Below are 26,284 nucleotides of genomic sequence, written 5' to 3'. Positions count from 1 at the left end.
ATATATATATATATTATATATATGTAAATAATATATATATTTATATAATTATATATATATTATATTATATATATATATATATATATATATATATATATATATATATATATATATATATATATATCCCTCCCCGGACTACAACCTTGACGTGGTGGAAGGGCTTGTGCGTTCCGATGACCCCTAGAGCTGTACTGGCGGGAGTAATAAAAATTGCTCCTGGTAGGGTCACCCATGCCAGATAGGTCGAAGGTTAGGAGCCAGACGAAAGGTAGTCCACGCAGCGTCTGTTCCTCAGTGAGGCGGCTGCAATGGCGTCTGACCCCAGTGGGGCGGCCAGTAAGTGATGGTGTCACGTTAAAAACACTATTGAGGAAGGCAACGGGAAACCACCTCAATTATCATTCCCAAGAACAATTTGATGGACAATAGAGATATTTTGAGTCCTGGCAACCACGGGGCTCGGCCCAATCGGCCGTGTGTCGTGCCCGGCAGCGGGGGAGGCAAGGCTTCCGCGGTCGTCATCCCACGAAACCCTTGCAAGGGAAAACCAGCAGCAGCAGGACAGAAGACGCAGGAGAAGAAGACCAAATTAGTTAGAATAGGAACGTGGAATGTTAGGACAATGATGAGGACGGGGAAATTGGAGAATGTTAAGCGAGAGATGGTAAGGGGAAATATAGATATTTTAGGTCTATGCGAGGTGAGATGGAAAGATAGCGGGGATTACTGGAGTGATAAGTATAGAATAATATACAGCGGTGGGGACGAGAGCCAACGAGGGGTTGCCATAGTATTAAATGAAGAGGTAGGAAGAAGCGTAGTCAACATAGAGCAGGTAACGGATAGGATACTACTAGTGGAGATAAAAGCAGAACCGACGAACTTAGTTATTATCCAGGTATACATGCCACCGAGCAACCATAAGGAAGAAGAGGTCGATAGGATATACGATCAGTTAGAGGACCTGATTGCATGTGTTCCTGCAGGGAAACATTTGATAGTGATGGGGGATTGGAATGCGACAGTAGGCGAAGGAAGAGATGGTGATGAGGTGGGGGACTACGGTTTATGCACGAGGAATGACCGCGGGGAGAAAGCAGTTGAGTTCTGCAGGAGACAGGGGTTAGTTATCACCAACACTTGGTTCAGACACCACAAAAGACGCAGGTATACATGGAAAATGCCAGGTGACTCAGGAAGATATCAGCTAGATTATATCCTGGTTAGACACAGGTTTAGGAACAGTGTGATAAATTCCCACAGCTTCCCGGGAGCGGATGCGGACTCAGACCACAATTTAGTTGTTATGAAATGTAGCGTACGTTTTAAAAAGATAAGGCAGGGGCGGCGAGTTAGAAAATGGAATGTAGAAGCATTAAATGGGTTGAAAAGAAAGGAATACAAACAGGCGGTAGAGAAAATCATGGAGGACGGTAAAGAGCTAAGTACTATTGAAGAAAAATGGGAATGTATCAAAAAAGGGTTGTCTAAAGCCGCAAAAGACACTATTGGAACCGTTAACGCTAAAAGGACTCGTAAACCATGGATCACGGATGAGATGATTACAAAAATGGATGAGCGGCGAAAATGGAAGAATATAAATACAGAATTAGGCAAAATGAATTACAAAGAATTGAACAATAAATTGAGGCGGGCAACAAATAAAGCAAAGGAAGCATGGTGGAAGACGCAGTGCGAGAATATGGAAAGTCTGCAGAGGAAGGGGGAAATCGGTGCGCTTTACAGCATAGTTAAATCTTTATCAGGAAGTAAGAAAGGGAGATCAACGATAGCAGTTAGAGATAAGGCCGGTAAGGTAATAGTTGACGCAGGAAAGATCCAAGAGAGATGGAAGGAATATGTAGAAGAATTGTATAGTAAAGAGCTTAGACCAACAAAGTTAGACATTGAAAAGGAACATGACGTAGAGGAAGATAGCTTAGGTCCAGGCATACTAGACAATGAGATAGAAAGGGCATTAAGGGAGATGAAACTAAATAAGGCCGTGGGGGTAGATAACATTCCCGTGGAACTTTTGAAATGCTTGGGTAAATGTGGGAAGAAGAGGCTATATGGGCTGATCCGTAGTATTTATGAGGAGGGAATCTGGCCGGAAGACTTTGTGAGATCAGTTTTAGTTCCTATTCCGAAAAAGGTAAAGGCCACGTCATGTGAGGACTATAGGACAATTAGTTTGATATCCCACGCAGCTAAGGTTGTTCTCAGGATCATAAACAAAAGGATAGAGAGTAGGGCAAATGATTACTTAGGGGATGATCAGTTTGGGTTTAGGAAGGGGAGAGGTACGCGTGATGCCATTGCAGTAATGAGATTATTAATCGAGAGGAATATAGAACACAACCAGGAGGTATTTGCCTGTTTCGTAGATTTCGAAAAAGCGTTTGATAGAGTAAATTGGGAAAAATTAATGCGTATATTGCAGAAAATAGGAATAGATTGGAGGGATAGGAGGCTAATCCGCAACCTGTACATGTCTCAGACTGCTCAGGTGAGGGTGGGAAACGGGGAGTCAGGATGGGCAGTGTTAGGAAGGGGTGTAAGGCAGGGTTGCCCATTATCACCGTTGCTGTTCAACCTGTACGCAGAAGAAATGATCAAAGAGGCATGGGAAGAACTCGAGGTAGGAATGAAAGTGGGCGGGGAATTCGTAAAATCAGTTAGGTTTGCTGATGACCAAGCTTTAGTTTGTCAGTCAGCCAAGGGGCTGCAGGCATTGCTGAGTGAATTGGAAATTCAGTGCGACAGGTATGGGATGAGAATCAATATTAATAAAACAAAGGTTATGCGATTTTCCAGAAAGAAAAAGGCCAAGCTTAACATTAAAATAGGAGGGCAAAAACTAGAGCAGGTAGAACAGTTTACGTATCTCGGTAGTGTTTTGGACCAACACGGTCACAGTAGTAGGGACGTAAGGAGAAGAATTGCGCTAGGCAAAGAGGCTTTCACAAGGAGGAGGGAGTTGATGACAGGGACTTTGAGTAAGGATGTTAAGAAAAGACTCGTAAAAACTTTGATATGGAGCGTAGCTATGTACGGAGCGGAAACGTGGTCATTGAAGCAGGAGGATAGACGTAGATTGGAGGCTTTTGAAATGTGGGTGTGGAGAAGAATGGAGAAGGTGAAATGGACAGAGAAGAAAACAAATGAGGAAGTACTTGGTATGGTGGGCGAAGAGAGGGGTTTGTTGGGAGCAATCCTATGGAGGCAGGAAAAGTGGATGAAGGGGGTGTTGACCGGCAGTGGGATGTTGAAGACTGTGATAGAGGGTAGAATGTTGGGCAAAAGAGGAAAGGGAAGGAACAGGATAGGGTTGTTGGACGGGATGAAGGGAGGAAGGAAGTACTCAGAGATGAAGAGGGACCTGATATAGAGTAGGATGATTGATTTTGTGTTTTGTTGGGAGTGATAAGGTGTTTGTTTGGTAGTTGTGTCAGTCCAAAAACCTACCTTAACCGGTAGATTACTTAAAAAAAAAAAAAAAAAAAAATATATATATATATATAATATACAGGTTGCGGCAACATAACTTCCTTTTTAAAGGGTTTTGCGTTTGAAAAAAGGAAGTTATCTTGCCGTACCCTGTATTTAATTAAGAATAATAGCTAAGGGAGTAAACCAAGACTGGAAATATTTAGCTTCAATACATGCATGTTATGTAAAATTTTGAATTTTAATTGATCACATATTGAATGTTGCGGCGCAGAGTCCTGCCTGCAACGATCCTCGAAAAAATGTTTTGTCAGCCCCTAATACACTATTTTGACCAATAATGTATGTGCATATTGGAGGAAACTTATTAGCCGCGTTCTTCTTCGCATTTGCGTGCGACTCAATCCGCAGGGGCTCCTGGCTAGCATACTAGAACTACACTACAGCTTGAGTGTTAGAAAACATGCCATACCTTATCTCTGAGCACTCCCTCAACTTGGCGGCCCACGACCACGTAATTTTCTTTTGGGTCCTCCTGCTACGGACCTGATTTAAAGCTGATCGTACCATCTAGATCCTTGGCCTAACTGATTTCACGCTAATGGGTGGATGGAGAAATCTACCTTCGGGATGACGCGTTCCCTAATACTAATATTCGATATTACGGGATCACGAGGACGCACAGCTTTAGTTTGCGGTTGTGTGGGTAGCAGGAAAGTTAAAAGTGGTCTTAAATAAAAACTAGGCTGAAAAATATTTTACATACCTGTTAGCATTTTATGCACTTTCGAAAACTCGCTCTTATGGCTCTACTTTTTGTCCTTCGTTCAAGTTAACCACAAGCCTTGAAAGATAGAGGAAAGAACTCCATTCGATCACCACTATGGAGCGTCCTTGACTTTCTGATGTTTTTGGCTTCCTCATAATGTTTCATTTTCCCAGTTTCTCTTCCTCATTGCCAAACTCAAAGGTTTGGGACGCCTAACTTCGATTTACAAAATATTCTCAAGGAATAGCAAGGAAATATTTTATTGGTACCATAGGCGATAAATACTTCGGAGTTATGGTTTATATTGTTTCTTTATGGTGTCTAGTGATCATCGCCCAAATCATACCGAATTTACCATCCCATTTGTAGCTTTAAGTTTGCATTTTGAATTTAGGAAATTATTAGGTTGATAAAATAGAAGTATTTGTAAAAAGGGAAGTGATGACGAGTACGTTAAATAAAGGCATAAAGAAAATATTGGTAAAATCACTAATCTGGAGCGTAGCTCTGTACGGAACCGACACCAGGTCTTGGGAGGCCAAAGGATGAGTGTAGATTTGAGGTTTTATCATTTGTGTACGGCTGAGAAGAGTATAGGATGGACGGAGAGGAAGATCAGATATCAGATGACCTTAATGCTACACAGCGTGGGTGCGACGCTGGGAAATTAGAATAAAAAATAAAAAAAGTGAGTAGCGATGAATTTTTCGAAAAAAGAACAATTCCCTCCAGAACGCCTACTTCATCGGGAACATCGAAATGAAATGTGTAGACTCGATTAAATACTTAAGCGTTACCGTCACTTACGACCTCTCCTGAGTGAAATATAAATAGGGGATATGCGGACAAGCAAACAAATAAATAGTATTTGTTGTCAGAGTACCGGATAAATGTGATGAAAAGGTCGTAGTGTCAGATCATAACTGGCTATATTCTCATTGACGCTGTTTATTTCTGATGGTTTTAAAGTATAGCGAAATCAATCAAATCAATCCTTCATATCCAAAATTTAGGCTTAAATTTGGATTTTGTTGAAATTACCTTTTACCCAGCTAGTTTTCCTGTGAACTGTTGTGTTCGCGATTATTCTTAATACCTTATTATTCCGTCATGCTCAAATTATTTATCAAAAAATCCATAATTGTTCTTCTGAGTGCATTGTTTGTAAATCCCTCGACTAACTCCATGTTCCTGTTTTTAAATTAGGATTTATTAAAAGAGTACTGGGTAAATGTAATAAAAAGGTAAGGAAATTTTATCTTTCGCTGGTTAGGCTTCATTTAGAATATGCTGCTAGCATATGGGATCTTCACGAAGTTGGATTGATTGCCGGATTGGATCGCGTGAAGCATAGAGGAGCTAGATTTATAAAACGTGGTTTTCATAAACTTAGTAGTGTATCCAAAATATTAGAGCAGCTAGGCTCGGAATCACTCGCGGAGCGAATGTTAAGTTACAGTTTTGATCTCTTGCATAAATTGAAAGGATATATCTTTGGCAGTGATGTTGAAAATGTACTATTACCCACATCGCACTACGGTAGAAGAATTCATGTCAATAAAATTAGAGATATTAAGTGTTAAACTGATAAATTTAAGATGTCCGATTTTCCAGGAACAATAAGAGATCAAAATAACATTGCTCGACCGGGGTAGGGTCATGTTCAGCAAAATGTATTCTGGTGTGTGTTCACCCCCTGCCATACATTATTATTAATAAGTAATCTACCGGTTAAGGTAGGTTTTGGATGGACACAACAACTAAATAAATATTTTGTGACTCCTAACAAAATGTAATCCAGCAACCTACTCTAAATCAAGTCCCTCTTCTTCTCTAGGTACTTCCTTCCTCCCTTCATCCCGTCCAACATCCCTATCCTGTACCTGCCATTTCTGCCCAAACTTTCCCCATTATTACAGTCTTCAACATCCTACTGTCGATCAACACGCCCTTGATCCGTTTTTCCTGCCTCCTTAGGATTTCTCACAACAAACCCCTCTCCTCGCCCACCATACCTAGCACCTTCTCGTTTGTTTTCCTTTCGGTCCATTTCACCTTCCCCATCCTTCTCCACACCCATATTTCAAAAGCATCCAATCTACTTCTATCCTCCCGCTTCAGTGACCATTTTTCCGCGCCTTACATAACTACACTCCATATCAAAGTTTTCACGAGCATTATCTTAACATCTTTACTCAATGTCCCTGTCATCAATTCCCTCCTCCTTGTAAAAGCCTCTTTGCCTAGCGCAATCTTTCTCCTTGCGTCTCTTCTACTTGTGCCATGTTGGTCAAAAACACTTCCGAGAAATTTAACTGTTCTACCTGCTCTAGTTTTTGCTTTCCTATTTAAATGTTTAGCTTAGCCTTTTTCTTTCTGTGGAACCGCATAACTTTTGTTTTATTTATATTGATTCATCCCGTATTTATCGCACTGAATTTCCAATTCACTCAGCAAAGCTTGCAACCCCTTGGCTCACTGACAAATTATAGCTTGGTCATCAGCAAACCTAACTGATTTTACGAATTACCCGCCCACTTTTATTCCTACCTCCAGTTCTCCCTATGCCTCTTTAATCATTTCCTCTACATGCAGGTTGAACAGCAACGGTGATAATGGGCAACCCTGCCTCACACCTCTTCCGAACACTGCCCATCCGGACTCCCCGTTTCCCACCCGCACGTGACCAGTCTGAGACATGTACAGGTTGCGGATTAGCCTCCTTTCCCTCCAATCTATTCCTATTTTCTGCGATATACTCATCTGTTTTTCCCAATTCACTCTATCAAACGCTTTTTCGAAATCTACGAAACAGGCAAATACGTCCTGATTGTATTCTATATTCCTCTCGATTAGTGATCTCATTACTGCAATGGCATCACGCTTGCCTCTCCCCTTCCTAAACGCAAACTAATCATCCCCTAATTAATCATTTACCCTGCTCTCCATCCTTTTGTTGATTATCCTGAGAACCACTTTAGCTGCATGGGAAACAAACTTATTGTTCTGTAGTCCTCACATGATGTAACCTTTATCTTTTTCGGTATAGGAATTAACACTGATCTCACAAAGTCTTCCGGCCAGATTCCTTCCCCATAGATGCTACGAATCAGTCCATATAGCCTCTTCCTCCCACATTTTCCTAAACCTTTTCGTAGTTCCGAAGGAATGTTGCCTAACCCCCCGGTCTTATTTGATTTCATTTCCCTTAATGCCCATTCTATCTCATTGTCGAGTATGCCTGGACCTAAGCTATCTTCCTCGTCGTTGCGTTCCCTTTCTATATTTAGCCTTGTTGGCCTGAGTTGTTCACCAAAGAGTTTGTTCTCTATATTCTTTCCATATATCTTTGATCTTTTTTCTTTCTTCTCTTATCTTAACCGACTAATCTCTTACTGTTAGCATAGTCCTTCTCTTCTTACTTCCCGATTGTGATTTAACCTTACCTGTGATGTGCCTAACCATAATATAGTTAAACCGATACCTTTCCGTGTCACCTGGCATTTTTCATGTACACCTCCACCTTTTGTGTTGTCTAAACCAAGTGTTAGTGATAAAACCTGTCTCCTACAGAACTCAATTGCTTTCTCCCCTCAATCATTCCTCGTGCATAATCAATTCAATTAAAATAATCGTGGTAATTCAATCCCTCTTTGGTGAATGGTCTTCTCCTGGGTCGATGTATCACTCTGTTCCAGCCTACTTAATTGTCTTCGTGCCCCTACAATCCCTGCGACCTTAATATCTGAGCACGTCCGACCGCGTTAGGTTAATATTCGGGTCAAAATTAGTTTGGTGTGTATTTACCTCCTGTCACACACCCTAACGGTGGCTTCTAGGGTACTAAAAGATCAAGATCGACGACGAAGATTTAGATTTGGTGGGAGGGAAGGGGAAGGTGTTATGGAGACTCTGATGGAGACAGAGAAATTGCGCGGAGGAAATCTGAGGATAAATAGGTCGTTAAAGATCTTGTTAGAAAAGAGAATGAGAGGTAAGTGATGTAGGGGAAATAAGAGAGAGTGCTTTTTGGACATCAGGAAGGCAAATGGAAGCAGCGGAGAACTGGAGAAGGAGTTGCCGTATTTTCCTATCGATAACGTGCGCGTTATCAACATAAAAATGTTCAGATGATCGAAAAAATGACGATGCGCGTTATGCAATGAAAATTGAAAATATCCAAACATAGATGTATTTTTAAACAAACACATCCGATATAAACGAATTTTTACACACTACATATAATTTTTACGCGCATGTGTATATATATATAGTATATATATATATATATATATATATATATATATATATATATATATATATATACTACCTTGATCAAAAATTTCCCGGAATTTATTCAGAAAATTAAAAATACAAGTTTATTCATCTAAATCTATATTGTCCCCTTCAAAGTAATCCCCATCGACTGCAACACACTTATGCCAGCGCTTGATCCAATCCTCGAAACATTTTTTATATTCGGTTTTCGGTATGTCCATCAGTGCTTCCTGCGATTTTTCCATTACTTCCTCTCGGCTGCTAAAACGCGTTCCCCGTAATGGTTTTTTAACTCGATTGAACAGAAAGAAGTCACAGGGAGCCAAATCAGGTGAATTCGGTGGCTGTTGGATGGTATTTGTTGCATTTTTCGTCAAAAAATTACGAATAATGATAGCACTGTGCGACGGTGCGTTATCATGGTGCAAAATCCACGAGTTTTCTGCCCACATTTCTGGTCTCTTTCGGCGAATTGCTTCACGCAAACGTCTCATAACGCCCAAATAATACTCTTTGTTTACTGTCTGGCCTTCTGGCAAAAATTCATGATGCACTACACCGTTGTAATCCATGAAAACCGTCAGCATTGCCTTCTTTTTTGACTGAAAACGACGTGGTTTTTTTGGTCTCGGCTCATTTGGTGAACGCCATTCACTTGCCTGATGTCTGGATTGCGTGTCGTACTCATAAACCCACGTCTCGTCTCCAGTAATGATCCTTTTGATGAATGTGGGATCGGATTCAGCCTCGCAAATCATGTCTTTTGCGACGTCAACACGGTCTCTTTTTTGCATGAAATTGAGGTCTTTTGGCACCAACTTTGCTGCTACACGACGGAAACCCAAATCATTAACCACAATGTCTTGGGCGGATCCATAGGCAATGTTCAAGTCCTCCGCTATTTCTCTGATGGTTAATTTGCGGTTATTGACCAACATTTCTTTTACTTTATCAATTTTTTCACCGACTTTCGATGTCGATGGTCTGCCACTGCGTTCATCATCTTCGATTGACTCACGACCACTTCTGAACCGCTCGTGCCACTGGTAAACGACCGTTTTTTTTAGAGAATCGTTGCCGAAACACTTTTCCAACATTTCCAACGTCCGTGCGCCACTAAATCCGTTTTTTACGCAAAATTTAATACAAGTTCGTTGTTGCAAATTTAAATCCATTTCTGCAATTGTAAAAAATCGCCAACACACACAGAGATAGATGTACTCTTGGCTACGTAACTTTTGCAAATGTCAAGTTATGACACTAAGATTTAAAGGGAATATCAACAACAGATGTACCAATTTAACAAAAAAAACAGAACTCAAATCGGAACGATGGGAGCGCCACACGGTGGTTATTCCGGGAACTTTTTGATCAATGTAATATATATATATATATATATATATATATATATATATATATATATATATATATATATATATATATATATATATATATATACATACACACACACAATGGGACGGCACAATAGATCACAAATAGAATAGCAACATTTAAAAGGACACTCACACGGTAAATTGTTCGAGCTTTCGGCCCTCTCAGAGGTCATGGGTGCGCGCGCTTTATACATAGGGTGCGCGTTATCGATCGGAAAATACGGCAATGCTGGGCAACCAAGAAATTCACGCGATGCGCACAGCGATGTTTTACATTTATTGGGCTCCGCCAAAAACTTGCGTTTAATTTGTAAATGATTTTGTCGTGGTAATTAACTTTGAATGATTTCAATGTCTTTCGAGAGATGATTCGTCGCTCATCCTCATGATCACTCCAAATCATACGTCGTTGAAACACATCATTAATGAAAATACATAGACAATATATTTTTATTATTATTTACGGAATTCTATCGTATGCCACCACTATTTTTGTGAAGTTGAACATTTTACATTTAAGTTTTACCTTAAATTTCCAAGGCTCAGTGAACTGATAAATTATTTTTTGAATATTCTTCATGGTGGCCACAAATCTTCAAAATGAGGAAAACTATTCCATCTAACCCCTCGCTTGAAAACCGCGGCTAGTCTCATTGACTCGTAGAAAATGTACAATTCCTCAATGATCTCTTTTGAACGCTGCCGAATAGCACCGTGCTAAAAGCAGAAAATCGCCCACTCATTCCATATATGAAGAACTTCAGTGGCAGCATGGGATGTGAGGCCATATTATGAGATATTTCATTTTGAAAACAGCCGCCGAAGGCCAAAGAGACATACCGTTACCAAATTGATGATTTTCCCAGTTGGACTATTTATGAAATCGTTTTCGCCAAATCTGTTATTCGACAATTAAATCTCCTTAATTTTTCGATCTGTTATTTCTGATTGAGTAATAATTCAATTAAATATCTTTTTACAATCGAAGGTCTGGCTCGTTAGACTATTTTCATCCAAAATTGTGTATGACGTTCCATACAACTGATAGTATACTGCACATACTGCTTATGTGTACTATGAACCTAATACTGCATCTCCGCCGCTAGATTGTATACGAAACATACTTAAGGCCTACTTAAGGGTCTTTAGGCGAAAGATATTTTGATATATTTTGCATGGACATATGCTCTATAAACAGAATCGGTAAACACAAGACTTAACTTTATAATGTGGTGACTCCATTTTTGCAGTTCTGCATCCAGGGAAGCTTTTTTGATTGATGAACCAAAATTTTCAAACTAAGAATGAAAAAAAATTTCAGAGGAATGGACGCAGCTCATATTAAAGATTAATTTCATATTTTGACCAGCAACATTAAGGGTCAAAATGGATTATAATATTTAAATATAAGTGCATTTTGTGAAAATATCTGGTTAAAATGGCATGCAATGTTGCAAAGCAGTTGGAGGTTATTTTGCTAAGCAAAGTTCCTTAACCAAAATTAACTCCAACTTGCCATTTTCTATATTTCCAAGTTTTCTATTTGAAATAGTCAAGTCCTGAACTACATTGTGCAAAGTTAAGCTCGCCATTTATTCCTCACAGTCTACTGTATTATTTTTATATATTACTTATAAATGTTCTGCCAACTGTTGATACCTTGGCCAAGAGAAATTCAGCGAGACTATATTACTATTGCCCAGGGTCATCCAAGTATAGTTATACTTTGAATTTTATAAAGCGTGAAGCTTTAATTGTTTTTGTTGCCAATTGAAGATCAGCTTTGAGGAAATTCATTTGGTTTACTTGTTGAGGAGAGGGTTTTTATTTGAATTGTGAAACTTGAATATTCTTACTTTTCCTACAGAGCAGCACCCAACTATTAAGCCACACTTCACTTTATTTCATCTACTTTGTACTTACAGGACCCCCTGTTTGAACTTTATTAACCACCAACCATGTCTGTTGAAGTCCAAGCTTCTATCTCCAATGGAAATGCACAAAAGATGACAACCCATGATGATGACATACGCCACCTGAGAGAATGGCTGCCAAAGCAACCTCATCTCCCTCCGATCACAAGTGAGGAGAACCATTTCATTTATTCTGAGTGGTGTGCTGGATTAAAACTTCTGGAATTCAGTGCTGAAGACAATTTCATTTGATTAAAAGAAGGACACCTGTCTCTAGTATATATGTTGTTGATTCCTTGCCTCAAGAGCAATTTTAGTTTTGAGGAGCTTATTAGCATGAGGCTTAAATTCATTATCAAAATGAAGTTTATCAGTTGCTGAGAGAAATTGAAGCTTTGCTGCTTGGGAAAAATTGAGAAGCTCATTTTTTCCCCATATTGCAGAGAGCTATTCAGGAATGAAAGCTCAAATGAGGAAAGAATCACATGATTTATGCCAATATTATTGGTCTTGTTGAGTTATAGCGATTCTAGTAAGACAATCTTCATGGAATAAGAATTCCTCCAATATTTCAATACTAACCTTCAAACCTCTTGTGGTCATGCATTCTATCTCATTACGTATATCAAATTCAAAATAAATATTTATAACTTGGGGGTATGGTAGTTCATTGGGCCTTTGACTAAAGGGCCCAAGATTAATTCTCAAAGATGCCTCTGGGACTCACTCCACTCATTCTGTGTGATTTTTCGGGTACCCCATCTTTATAGGAAATCATAAGTGGCACAGGCAATGAAAATGATCCCCTTCCCCAATGCATGAATTTCACATGACATTGTGCTTGCAATTAGTGTTAATGAGCTCTAACCTCACTAATCAAATCTGGCTTTAGCGTGTTTACTGTGGTGCACCATACAGCAGTAGCAGTTACTTGCAGGGTACCGTGTATTGGTGTAAATCAGGATGAGTTCCCTTTCATTGACATAGTCAGAATATTCCAAATCCACATGTTTATAATTTGTCGAATTATTTTGTTACCTTTTACACTATTGCCTTGCCTGAGGAAACAAAGTAAGAATCGTAGAGGTACAATTATGCTACAATGTCGATAACATTTTTTACAATGTTTATGGACAGATCATAATTACAGCTTTAATCAGCTGAAAATCAGCTGAAATCAAATAAATGGCATCAGAAACTTAATATTCTTTCTGGATTGAGTGAACCTTGTGTCGTTTATTTCAACCTGCTAAACTGCTCCACGCTATGTGATAGTTAGGAAAGATAAATTTATTTCTTAGTCATGTGCTGTAATTTAGAGACATTTACAGTAATAAAAATGAATATTTTAGGAAGAAGAGGGATACAATACAGCAAATAAAGACCCCACAGTGTAGAAACTACAGTGCAACCGCTAAAATTGCCTTAGCAGAATATGATTGTGCCAATGGACACCATTCAATGGCTGAAAAACACAACATAGATAGAAAAGGTGTTCAACTTAAACGAACACAGCTCCCTTGATCTCTCAAAACCTTAAAATCTTGCTTAGTGTTTCAGGGCTCAATTATACCTCTCACTTGGAACTTGAAGTACATGTCATCATATTTGTGGGAAAAAACAAAGTCTCAGTTAAGCTTTCAAATTTCATAAGAACACCACAGAAGCTAGTAAGATTGCATGTGAAATGAAAATTTTGAGGGCAAATTACCACTCAAGAGCTGGCTAGTTACTGCAGATGATGAAGAGGTTAAGGTTTTTGCAGAATAGTATGCAGAAACTACCACTATTGTATGAAAATAATATGCTTAGTTGTCAGCATATTATCATTCATCCATGACAGTGGTAACAGTCCCCATGCGGTGAAACTGATTATGCTGACCACATATGTGGGATATGCAGTATAAGTGGAAAGAGAACTTAGTTTTTTTAAGAGAAGCAAAAGAAATAGAACAACTTTTATTCAGTGACCATAGTGATATAGCCTCACCCAAAGACCATAGCAACTGCCTCCTTTTTCTCCATTTATATTCTTTCCCCACCATCCTTCCATCTCCTCTGTCATCAATCCCCACTCTTTCTCACCCTGATTTAAACATCCATCTCTCCCTCCTCTCACAAATGCCAGCCATGTATGAATCCCTCTTCTCTGAGTACTTCTAGACAGTCCTAACACTAATCTGTTTTGGCAGGCCCAGTTCTCCATCTGTGAAAGAGTGGTGGACAAGAAGATCAGTTTCAGTCGAAAGCACAGACAATGGAAATAAAAAAATTGTATGCTAAGTATCACAACTGATGGAAGGGACCTACCACCATGTATAATATTTTAAGAGGAAAACTGTCAAATGATGTCTCCTCTTGGGGTTCATGAAGTCTCAAGAGAGAAAGGGTGGATGTCTGAAGGCTTTGTGAGAGGTTGTGTGAAAGTAGTTTAGTGGAGAAAACCAGGGGCTCTCTCTAATATGCTATCTGTATTTGTGCAAGATTATTTAAGCACCACTTTACTGAGGAAGAAAATCAGCTAAAAAAGACAGGTGATTTGAGCATGGTAAAATAATTTGTGGAGGCACACAAGCCTGCTAAGGTCACCAGATTTTGAAAAATATGCCTAATCCAGCCTAAAGAGAACAATAACAGATATACGTCTACCATGTTGATATTTCTTGTAATGATTTGAGCATGAATTGGGTATTGAATTGTTGTTTTAATTAATTTTCACAGATGAGCAGCTGTCAACATTTCTCCATGCTTGCTATAACAGTCTTGAGAGGACAAAAAAAACCATTGATCAGTATTACACCATTCGAGCTGCAGTTCCTGAATTGTTTTCAGGTTATAATCCTATGAAGCCAGAGATTCAAAAGGTTTTTGATACAGTGTAAGTTAAGATTCAGTGAGAAAGAGTTAAGTACATTTTCTTGCTTTACAGTTTAAGTCTCCTAAAGTGTGGTACCTATAAGAAATTTTAGGTGACTAATAGTTGGAAAGTTTTATTTTGAGATTTATATGAAGAATAGTGGGTTCAATTCCTGGACATGCTTCAGGTACCCTCAGTTTAACCCAAGCTGTATGATTTTTTGAGGAACAGATATTCTTGGGAAACTGTAGCTAGCACAGGGAAAGGAACTGGCCCTCCTACCCTGATGTGTGAATTTCACATGCCGTCGGGCTCATTGCTGAGTGAACTCTATCTTCACCTCTCAAGCAGACCTTTAGGTTGAAGACTGTAGTTGGTTTTTTATTGATAACTTGTAGTTGTAAGCTAAAAAGCACATTGAAAGCTCTTAGTAGGATTAATCTGCAAAGACCAATATATATGCCTGAATTTCAGTTTTTTAGCTTTGAGCACTAAGTGAAAGAAGGGCATGAGGAAGCAGGCATTAAGTAAGAAAAATATGTAGTCTCCTGGTGTCCTCATATTACTCAGGAATAAAAATGTTGACCACTTTTTCAAGGGTAAAAGAATTATCCACTAAGTTCAGCTATTTAAGGGATCGGGTCTCAGCCCATACCAACTCAATCTAGCTATGAACATGCTTGTAAGGAAGGCAAGGAGCAGATCACTATGGAGTACCCTGTTTGCAAATGACTTAGCTCTCTATAAAGAGTCTTGAGCAACAGAGGAACAGAAGTTGGAGGAATGGCGAAAACCATCGGGAGAGAAGGGGGTGAGGATTAGAGGAGCAAAAACAGAAAGCTAACTGGGTACGGTGCAACAGGAAGGTGGACTGATAGATGAAAGGAAAGTTATACAGGTGCTTGGAGAGAACTGTAATGCTATTTGGTGGAAGGTCTTTATGAGCCTTGGGAGAAGGATGAGGATGAATTGCTGAGATGAGGGTGATGAGGTGGATGTGTGGGGAAACAATGAGGCACAAGATAAGGTATGATTTTATCCAAGGTACAGTCATGGCGGTCAATATTGATATTAAACTACCAGCAAGAAGGCTCAAAAGGTTTGGAAATATGGAGTGGAAGAGCAAAGAGCATATTTGGAAAAGAGTGGAGAGGTTGGAAATTGTAGGACAGAAGAAAAGAAGGACCAAAGAATTATGGAAGGCATGATATAATCTTATGAATAGAGGATGGAGAAAGGAGGACGCCTAGATAGTAAGAAATGAAGGAGCTAGAGCAATGGAAACTATTACTCTTTATGCACTGAATTACTGAGAGAGGGCTGATTTCCTAGCTTCCAGAATATCTTGGGGAAATGCAAGTGGCATTGGGAAAGGGACTGGTTTTGTTACCCTAAATTTGATTATTTCATATGACTTAAGATAAGAGTGAACACTATTTTCACCTTTAATTATCAATGTTTGGGTTGACTGCTATAGTTTTGATTCATTCATACTTGTAGCTTTAATGGATATCTTATCAAACTTAATCTTGTCCACTACACTAGGTCTAAAGTTTCACCTAATACATTAGCTTTATGAAAATATTTCCATTCCCTACCAACTAAAGCCATGAAGTGGGCTGTCTTACTAAAAGATGTTTCTATGATGAGAGGTTTCACTGCGTTTCATTTATCTATTTGCATAAATGTATTCAAATGAAACTTTTTTGGATTGAAATAAAATACTAGGACTTAACTTAGGAAAAATAATATCTTTGCTTTCTACGAAATAAACTTAAATCGTCGACCAGTATCGTTACACTGTAACATCATCAGGACTAGTCCTGATGATGTTACAGTGTAACGAAACTGGTCGACGATTGAAGTTAATTTTGTAGAAAGCAAAGATATTATTTTTCCTAAGTTAAAAATGGAATTCTACAAAGTTAAGGCCTCAACCATTCAGTGCATAAAATACTAGGCTCAAAAAATATGCAAAAGGTTGTAATGGTGCCATACAAGTAATTGAATTTTGGGAAATATGTACTACTTAACGCTACTAAAATATCAGTCCTACTTACTTCTTATTAAAAAACAGAACAATATTCTTACTCTGCCACTTTTTACTCTTGTTATTATTTTTCATTGAGAGAAAATCAACATTCCTATGATTTTTATTTTCAGAAACTTTGTTAGAGTTCCGGAAGCCACACCAAAAGGAGGATATCGTGTATACTTTGCCAGCCTGGCAAACTATGATCCACAGTTGTATGACTTTGATAATTCTTTAAAGGCATTCCTAATGATAACAGATGTAAATCTCACGGTAGAAAGTAAACTCCCGGGATATGTTTTGGTTTTAGATGCCAAAGGATTGACACTTGCACATATACCAAAGATAAATATCCCATTGGTTAAGAAGTTCCTAGTTTATGTTCAGGTAAGTTATTAGCAGAGCTGAGGAAGCTCTATTAAATTTTGCCCATAACCTTTACGTAAACAAGAGTTTAGTAGGAAGTCAAAACCCTTAAAATTAATCCTATTGTCTAATTAATTATGTAATCTTATAAGAAGCGTTATTAATGTAATGAATTTGTTCAAATGTTCATTTTAATGCTCAAAAAGGTCGATAAAATCCATCAGTAACTAATTTACCTTTGTGTTGCTGTTGCTCCTGTGAAAAATGTTGCTCTATACTATCATAACCATTATGATGCATGCATATTTGTTCAGTTCTTTTGTATTAACCTTACTTCGTCATGTGAGGACTATAGAACAATTAGTTTCATATCCCACGCAGCTAAAGTTGTTCTCAGGATCATAAACAAAAGGATAGAGAGTAGGGCAAATGATTACTTAGGGGATGATTAGTTTGGGTTTAGGAAGGGGAGAGGTACGCATGATGCCATTGCAGTAATGAGATTATTAATCAAGAGGAATATAGAACACAACCAGGAGGTATTTGCCTGTTTCGTAGATTTCGAAAAAGCGTTTGGTAGAGTGAATTGGGAAAAACTAATGAGTATATTGCAGAAAATAGGAATAGATTGGAGGGAAAGGAGGCTAATCCGCAACCTGTACATGTCTCAGACTGCTCAGGTGCGAGTGGGGAACGGGGAGTCCGGATGGGCAGTGTTAGGAAGGGGTGTAAAGCAGGGTTGCCCATTATCACCGTTGCTGTTCAACCTGTATGCAGAGGAAATGATTAAAGAGGCATGGGAAGAACTGGAGGTAGGAATGAAGGTGGGCGGGGAATTCATAAAAGCAGTTAGCTTTGCTGATGACCAAGCTTTAGTTTGTCAGTCAGCCAAGGGGCTGCAAACATGCTGAGTGAATTGGAAATTCAGTGCGACAGGTATGGGATGAGAATCAATATTAATAAAACAAAGGTTATGCGATTTTCTAGAAAGAAAAAGGCTAAGCTTAACATTAAAATAGGAGGGCAAAAACTAGAGCAGGTAGAACAGTTTACGTATCTCGGTAGTGTTTTGGACCAACACGGTCAAAGTAGTAGGGACGTAAGGAGAAGAATTGCGCTAGGAAAGAGGCTTTCACAAGGAGGAGGGAGTTGATGACAGGGACTTTGAGTAAGGATGTCAAAAAAGACTCGTAAAAACTTTGATATGGAGCGTAGCTCTGTACGGTGCGGAAACGTGGTCATTGAAGCAGGAGGATAGACGTAGATTGGAGGCTTTTGAAATGTGGGTGTGGAGAAGAATGGAGAAGGTGAAATGGACAGAGAAGAAAACAAATGAGGAAGTACTTGGTATGGTGGGCGAAGAGAGGGGTTTGTTGGGAGCAATCCTAAGGAGGCAGGAAAAGTGGATGAAGGGGGTGTTGACCGGCAGTGGGATGTTGAAGACTGTGATAGAGGGTAGAATGTTGGGCAAAAGAGGAAAGGGAAGGAATAGGATAAGGATGTTGGACGGGATGAAGGGAGGAAGAAAGTACTCAGAGATGAAGAGGGACCTGATATAGAGTAGGATGATGGATTTTGTGTTCTGTTGGAGTAATAAAATATTTGTTTGGTAGTTGTGTCCATCCAAAAACCTAACCTTACCTTAACCGGTAGATTACCTTAAAAAAAAAGGCATAAAATGAGAGAGAAATAAGTTGAGGAGAGGTAAAAATGTGAAGGGCAATTGCATATCTCATATCATTCAAAGTGACTGAATTTGCATGCAATGGTGGATGATGTAACCTTGTGGAACTCCTTCATAATGAAAAGGAAATAAAAACACTGCTATATCACACAAATATTAATTTACTGCAACTGATTTCGATATAGTTATATTATGGTAAACTATGTCGAAACCGGTTGCAGTATTCTTTCTGTTGCATTTCTCTGAATTTGGTTCTGGAAAGTCCAAATTGATAATGCTGGCTTCAATAAAAGTGCCTGTCATAGGCACATAATAACAAATGACACAAAAACAGAGTTTCTTACTCTGATGGAGAAGAGAAAACTCACCTCTATATGCCAGATAGGTTGAAGGTTAGGAGCCAGATGAAAGGTAGTTGGCACAGCATCTATTCCTTGGTGAGGTGGCTACCAAGGCACCTGACCCCAGTGGGGTGGTCTTTTGAGTGATGGTGTTACATAAACCTATGCGTTCATGAACGGGTTCCCATTATGGTAGATTTTTGTTGGAAACTAATTGAAAAATTAACATTCCACTCTGAACATCCAAATCATCTTTATTTTATCTCTTTTGAGCCAGAAAATGCTTGGAACAAATTTTTAATATTTTTTTTCCTCAAAATTTGAAGCTTTGAAAGATTGCTATGTTCCAGCCACAACTGAGTACTCACCATTCAAAGAATACATTTGTGTGTCATAATTGTTTTTGTTGATTTATTATTGATTGAGATAAGTGGGGGTCAATGCTCAACAATTACATACACAATAAATTATTATTAGTAAGCATTTGTTCATGAATACACTGTTGACATTTAAGAAATTTACGCTGTGTAATCGCAAACCGGATGTGCACATTGGCTGAAACTTTTCCTCGTTTTCCTTCTTTTTCTGATTGTTTGGTTTGGACAAATGTAATAGTGACCAGTTATTTTGATCCTACCAGATGCATCCACAAAATTTCCATGACTTGAAACCTCTAGAGATATGATCTTTTGCCTGATCACACTTTCTATTGCAATTTTATTGTTGTAATGGCATGTCACTTACTTAATTTTGAAATCTGTTCCCAATTTCTTGTCTTGCAAGCTCTTTGCACAGCTGTTGCATACATTTACTTTGCTGGTTGGTTTTCCTTGGCAAATTATTGTCATAATAAATAATGTATGAAGCCAGACTGTTAATATTGAGCCTATTGAAGGACATGATTTGTGGACATCTAAATGAGTGATATTGTGGCATGTACCTTGTAATCACCTGTTCTATAGTATCAGCACCTGCTTTATATTTATTATAATATGTTATTTATTATTTATTTTATGTAGCTTCTTTTTAGCATTGTCGTGAACAGCCATGTCTACACGTATTGTTAATGATAGATAGATAACTGCTTTGTTTTTCTTTGGCACATATTAGCAGAGCATTACTTTTTTGTGAATCCCAAATGCAGTAATATGCAGAATAGTATGCAGAATATGGCTCTCTTGACTGGTGTGGGACCATTACTTTTGGAATGTATGGCTTATTTATCTGCAAATTACCAAAATTTGTTGGTTTCCACAAAATTACGAATTTAGAAAGAGGTAGAGTAGTAAAAAAATTGTCCATGTCTATATTTCTGCCAATTTTGTGGAATGGAACTGCAAGTTCTCTAACTACACTTTCTGCTTGATTTTTATTTTATTGTTAGTTTTTTTGCTGCATAAATATTTTCTTGCCTAGGGAATACATTTTTGGCATCACAAATCCACCAAATTTGTATGCCGTATTTGGCTGGTTTTGATGGTATAAACTGCATAAATCTTTTACGTTTTCAATTAGGATAAAGCTGTCCAGTGATCATTAAATTCTCTGACAGTTAGTAAATTGACGCTGAATAAATATTCATCATCATCCAGAGATTCTGATAAACCCATTGGCCTTCAATGATAGAAATATCATTATTCAATTCCTTGCAATACTAATAGCAATTCAATTAAAGTGCAGAATTGAATTTAACTGTAATACGCACTATGTTACTGAAAGGCATGAGTATATAGTAATTAATTATGCCCATGTATTACTTTATAAAGGATGCCATTAGCTCTGTTATGATTACCTGGAATTTTTACTTGTTGGTGTGTTTCCTATACCTTCTTTTGATGAAATTTTTTCCTTGCATATTACCAGGAAGCCATGCCCATTCGGCTAAAACAAATCCATGTGATAAATGCTCAACCAATAGTGGACAAAATATATGCCATGCTTAAGCCTTTCCTCAAGGGTGAAATAATGGATATGGTGAGTGATTCAGCTTTTTCATCATTGCTGATAATAAACCTCTCAAAAACGCTGTGATAGTCCTAGCCTATTATGTATACATTGAATCATGAAGTAATGTCCTTGATGTATTTTTACCAAGTTTTTGGAAGAATCTTTTAAAAAAATAATTGTGGATCATAAAGCAAAACCAAACTTCTGTGGTGGAAAGGCCGATTTCAGAATAAAATGGAAATTTCAGAAGATGAAGAAGAAAATAAATACCTTTGGAGAACTTTATGAAGAGAATATCAAGTCAGCAGCTAATTTTAAGATGTGTATTTGAAATAGAATTGAGATCAGTTTGGGTCCAGCAATATGAGTTTGGGTTGTAAATAATAGCAGAAGTAATTCATGTTAGAAGGTAATTTGTGATAGAGAGCAGGGAAGATCCATTTGGAAATAATAAAGAGTTAGAGGAAACTGAGGAAGAATATTTATTTGAATTACATCAAGAATAATGAATGTTAGGAATATATTTTATACACTTATTCATGAGGAAGTTACTTGAACAGGAGAATTTGTTTGGTTAGATTCAGTTGTTCTTAGCAAATTAAGGACATCGGTCAAAAATAAAGACTAAGGGGACTGTAGGCTAAGTTCCAGAAGTTTCAAGGAATTTTCAAAAGAAATTTGGTAAGTAGGGCAAATAGCTATGCGGAAATCAGTGCGGGATTATGCAGCAATAAATGGTCATAGATCCCCTATGTAGATTTGAGGGACCCTAAAAAGCCTGATTAATGCAGCAAAAAATGTATTTATACTTACAGGCATTCATTGTATAATTTATCAAACTAGACTTATTTTATGGCTCAGTGCCCACCAAAATGACAGGTCAATCAGCACAGTAAGTATCCACCACCACTTGGTGGATATCCACCACCCCTTATATCCCTGGTTTTAAGGAGGAATGGGAAATTAAATATCCTTAGACATTAAATTAACCGAGTCAGAACGCAAACATATCAAAATATTAGACCATTAATGGGCATAAAAGAATGTGGCACAATGATTTCACAGATGAGCTTTCCAGTGGTAAGTCCATGTTTGAAGAGTGAATAAGAAATGATAGCCAAGGACTCAGAATGGTCACCACCAGGAAGAAGAAAATATTGAAAGCTTAGGGAAAACATGGAGAGTAGAAATATGCTTCATGATTAGGGATCGAGGCTTTGAATATGAGGATTGCAATGACATTTGCAAAGATGTTTAGATGGGGAGAATGCTGAGTAACCGCTAAAAAGAAGAAAGACCCTTAAATATAAAAGTAGAAACTTTATATAGAGATGGGTAATACCAGAATTCATTTGTTTGATTAGAAATAATCATCTTAGAGTGGACAAATTTGAAGAAAATTTGGGGAATCAAGGTAGAGACTGGAGGAACTGATATCATATTAAAAGCTGTTGTAGATTCGGATTGGTATGAAATGAAGGAATGGGTTGAGAAGTTTTATTGCAATATAAAAACAATTGAGATGGCAATGTAGGCACCAATTAGATGCACTGAAAAATAGTTGTCATCTAATTTAATTCATTATTATTTTAATTAATATTATGCACATTGAATATTTTCCAGATACAATTCCATAAACCTGGACACATGGAAACTCTTCATGAATATGTTGCTCAGGAGATCTTACCAAAAGACTTAGGTGGAAATTCTAAATCTGTTGAGATACTTCATGGTGAGTTGAACCAGCAGCAGGGTAACGTCCTTTTCTGCCAACTCAAAGCCTATGGGTTCGATTCCAACCATGGTGGGTTTCCCTCCACCTAAGGCTTGGGAAATTGTAATTGTGTCCATTGATATCATTGTTTATAGTCCGATGCCAAATTGCGCTGTTTTCGCACCAATGCCAAATAAATAAATAAGTAAAAGAAAAGGGCTACTTGCATTACTTTGGAAAAAATGCAAAAACAAAGGCAGTGATGGTTTGTTTTGGATATATGAGCGCCAGAGCTTCCATTTACATTGAAAGGGACAAGACTAACAGCACTATTGATAGACAAGATGGGTGGGTGAGAGTAGGAGAAAGGGAAGGAAGAATGACATAGCACAAGTGTTAGGATGGGGAACTGATGAGAAGGATATTTCCAAGTGAGCAAGGTTCAAGCCTGGTTCGGAGCATGCTTATAGAAACCAAATGCATGCCTAGTCAAAGGTTTGAACTGTAGTAGTATGCCCAAGGAGGGGAGGGAGGCAATAATTGAAATTTTAAAATAGTCTCTGAAATAATCACTTTACATAACAACTAATCTGTTGTTCACCAAAAAATAAATGGACAAAAATGCAAAATAAAAGCAAAGAAATATAAATTATAAAAAATACATAGCACTGATATACTTATAGCATATTTCTAAACCCTCCCCTTGTTAAGTATTGCAGCAAAACAGTTCAGTACTTCCTCAAATGTTTTTAGTCAGTCTTTCAGTATGCCAAACTAACAACAGTGGCACAATATTTGTAATAATCTGCAAAAGGCCTATGCCCAAAATGTATGCACGGATGGTGCATATTTTTGGTCAATCTTAAAGTGTTCTCCTTTATCCTTAAAAAAAATGGACACCAAATGTCTATATTCTTTGACTCATTGAGGTTCCTTTTTTCTTTTCAAGTTAAATGGTACCCTTACTGTCAATAGTAATGTGTTCTGCATCAGTCATTGATGTAGCTACTGCTTTCATTTTTACCAGTTGGAATCGTTGTGAACTTTTTTGTAGCTTCTAAGGACCCTTTAATATCTTGTGTACTTTTTCTTTTAAAATAAACTTTGAAGGGTGAATATAGACTTGGCTTGGTTCATATCAAATTCTCTAGGATCTGCACAATGTAGGACGTCTGATCCATCTTGATACCTCCCTCTGAAACTCTTTAAATATTCATTGACAAAGCATCACTAATAGGTCCAATGTTTTTTTTGTTTCCAAGACTTGGAATGGTGTTCTTTAAATTCGCCAATTTTTCCTCTCTCCCCCCAATCATATTATGCATCCTCAAAAACAGTTAAGATTCAATTGATACCATTATTGAAATAAACACACAGATGGAGAATGTGGTTGGCACCAATGGGCAAATTGGTGCCAACCACATTCTTTATGTTTTCTTTATTTATTATTCTTCTTTAGTTTTATTTATTTATTTTATTTGACAAATTAATTGGGAGAGATTGAGACTTTATGGCCCCTTCTTCCACCTTACACATAGATATTAAATTGAAGAAAATTACATGCACACAAGCCCTGGGTGGAGGAAGACCTACCTAGGTGGGAATTGAACCTGCACCTTCTGGGTTGCCAGGCAAGAACATTATCCTACCACCACCAGGGCCAACTTTTATGCCAGAGTTTTAAGTACTCTTGCCTGTTCTTAGCTGTCTGATGTAAGCCACAAAGACTTTCCTTCAACCTCCAGACATACTGGACTTAGTCTGCTATCCCATCCTTAAAATATCAAAGCTGATCTGAATACACATCATCCTTCAATGATGCATAAGGGCAAGATATTCTTATGTAATTGTAAAATGCATTCATTTGCCCATTCCTAAAACTTTTGTGCCACAATAATGAATTGCCTCCCTTTGATCCAAAACTGCTGTCTATTGCCATTACTGCTTCTCCTTTATTTTAAATTTTTTCTTCTTTGCATCATATCTACCACCTTAAAAATGGCTACCTTTATGGTAACATTGGCATAGGACACTCAAGGAACCATTACTTATCACATAATCTAAACCATTTTTCTTTATATCATGAAAAGACATCAGGTTACATGTTAAACCTGGCAATAATGAAACTCTTGGTCGCATGATTTTTCTGTAAGCATACCCTTTATAAGAGAGATATCAACTTCTCCAATTCCCTAAGCCCCCAGAGATTTGGCATCAGCAACACTCACAAAACCACACTATTTCAGTGCAAAAGTAGAAATTAGAATACCCTTGTACGGGGTGATGTACATGAATGCTCAAGAATAAAGGAGCCAATGGATAATTGCAAAGGATATTTATCTAGTACTCATACAGGGGCAGATAGGGGCACAATTTCCATAATAGCTGCTCTTACTCTCCTGCATAATGATGTCTTTCTATTTTGCTCATCTGAACTCAAACACTTATGCAGTGATATTCCCTCTCCTTTGCTCTGTAGATCAAGGTTACCTCTCCTACCAACTTTAACTATATGGTTGATTATATGGTTAATGATATTCCATTTTTAATTTTGTAATATGAATTTACAAAAAGGCTTAATTTCAGGTGAAATCAGAAAGAAGGTAGGGGAGAATGCAGAATTCCTTCAAGTTTTGGAAAAGACAGCAAAAGCAGATGAATCAAAACGACCAGGACAGCCAAAAGGGCATGGGGAAATATTTGGAATGGAGGGTTCATTTAGGAAACTTACAATAGATTAATGTGTAAAAGGTTCATTTGATCTATTTCACTTCAGTATACCATTTTGTAATGGAGTTGCAATGGCAATGAATGAGGAAATGGATAGCAAAAACATCCCTTTGCACTATGTGCAAACAACTTCAAACTTTTGGCATGAGTGGTAGTATGACATTGGGTGAAATAACTTAATCCAGCTGAAATAAAAGTCTACTGGCCTAGGTTTTGGCACCTTACAAGAAATACACTACTCTGAAGAAGTTCTTAATCAACTTTTATTCGCACTTGTCACTCCATGAAAATGGAGAATTTATGTTTTACCTGCACAGGTGTGGTTGCAACTTTTGTACAGTGACCTTAAAAATATTTATATAAATGGTTTTTATAATTGGTCTCTTTCTGTATATGATTGTTTTTGGTAATGCTATTGTATTTATATCCTGTTGATTTGTAAAATTGGACAAAAGCACTGGGGTTTACCCAATTGTTCACAAACTGCATAACTTCACTTGAGAAATGTAAAGATTAAAATACTATAAAACCAACGCTACTGATTTCATTAAGTGGGTTCACTGACTATCACCTGTAGCCTTGATGTTTGTTGATTCTTCATTTCTAAAGGTAATATCATTTTAATTCAATTTCATGGCTCATTCATAGAATTTGCTGTGTTTATTACGATTATAATGCAATGAAATTGTCTGCATACTGAGGGTTCTTGAGTAAGCTTATAAGTCTTAGGTCTAAGGTTGCATTTATTATTATTTTGTACCAGTGTTGCTTTAGTATCTGTTTATGTGGTTTTCTGGCTATCAATTAGC

General features: G+C 37.9%; 1 protein-coding gene across 1 annotated transcript in view; it reads left to right on the top strand.

Moving 5' to 3' along the window:
- The window catches only part of LOC139695350 (alpha-tocopherol transfer protein-like), a 58,297-nt gene extending 32,289 nt beyond the window's left edge, over nucleotides 1-26,008 (top strand). The window contains exons 2-7 of the mRNA XM_071594065.1: nucleotides 11,817-11,973; nucleotides 14,526-14,682; nucleotides 16,825-17,080; nucleotides 20,948-21,058; nucleotides 22,655-22,763; nucleotides 25,332-26,008. Coding sequence (XP_071450166.1) covers nucleotides 11,850-11,973; nucleotides 14,526-14,682; nucleotides 16,825-17,080; nucleotides 20,948-21,058; nucleotides 22,655-22,763; nucleotides 25,332-25,486 — 912 coding nt within the window. The 5' untranslated portion in view covers nucleotides 11,817-11,849 and the 3' untranslated portion in view covers nucleotides 25,487-26,008. The remainder of the gene's footprint in view (nucleotides 1-11,816; nucleotides 11,974-14,525; nucleotides 14,683-16,824; nucleotides 17,081-20,947; nucleotides 21,059-22,654; nucleotides 22,764-25,331) is intronic.
- The last annotated feature ends 276 nt before the right edge of the window (nucleotides 26,009-26,284 follow it).

The sequence above is a fragment of the Hetaerina americana genome, unplaced genomic scaffold (genome assembly GCF_022747635.1).
Source record: "Hetaerina americana unplaced genomic scaffold, ioHetAmer1.1.p SCAF_6, whole genome shotgun sequence".
NCBI classification, from domain to species: Eukaryota; Metazoa; Arthropoda; class Insecta; order Odonata; family Calopterygidae; genus Hetaerina; species Hetaerina americana.
Note: the sequence above shows the minus strand (reverse complement) of the source record. Positions and strands in the feature narration are given on the sequence as shown.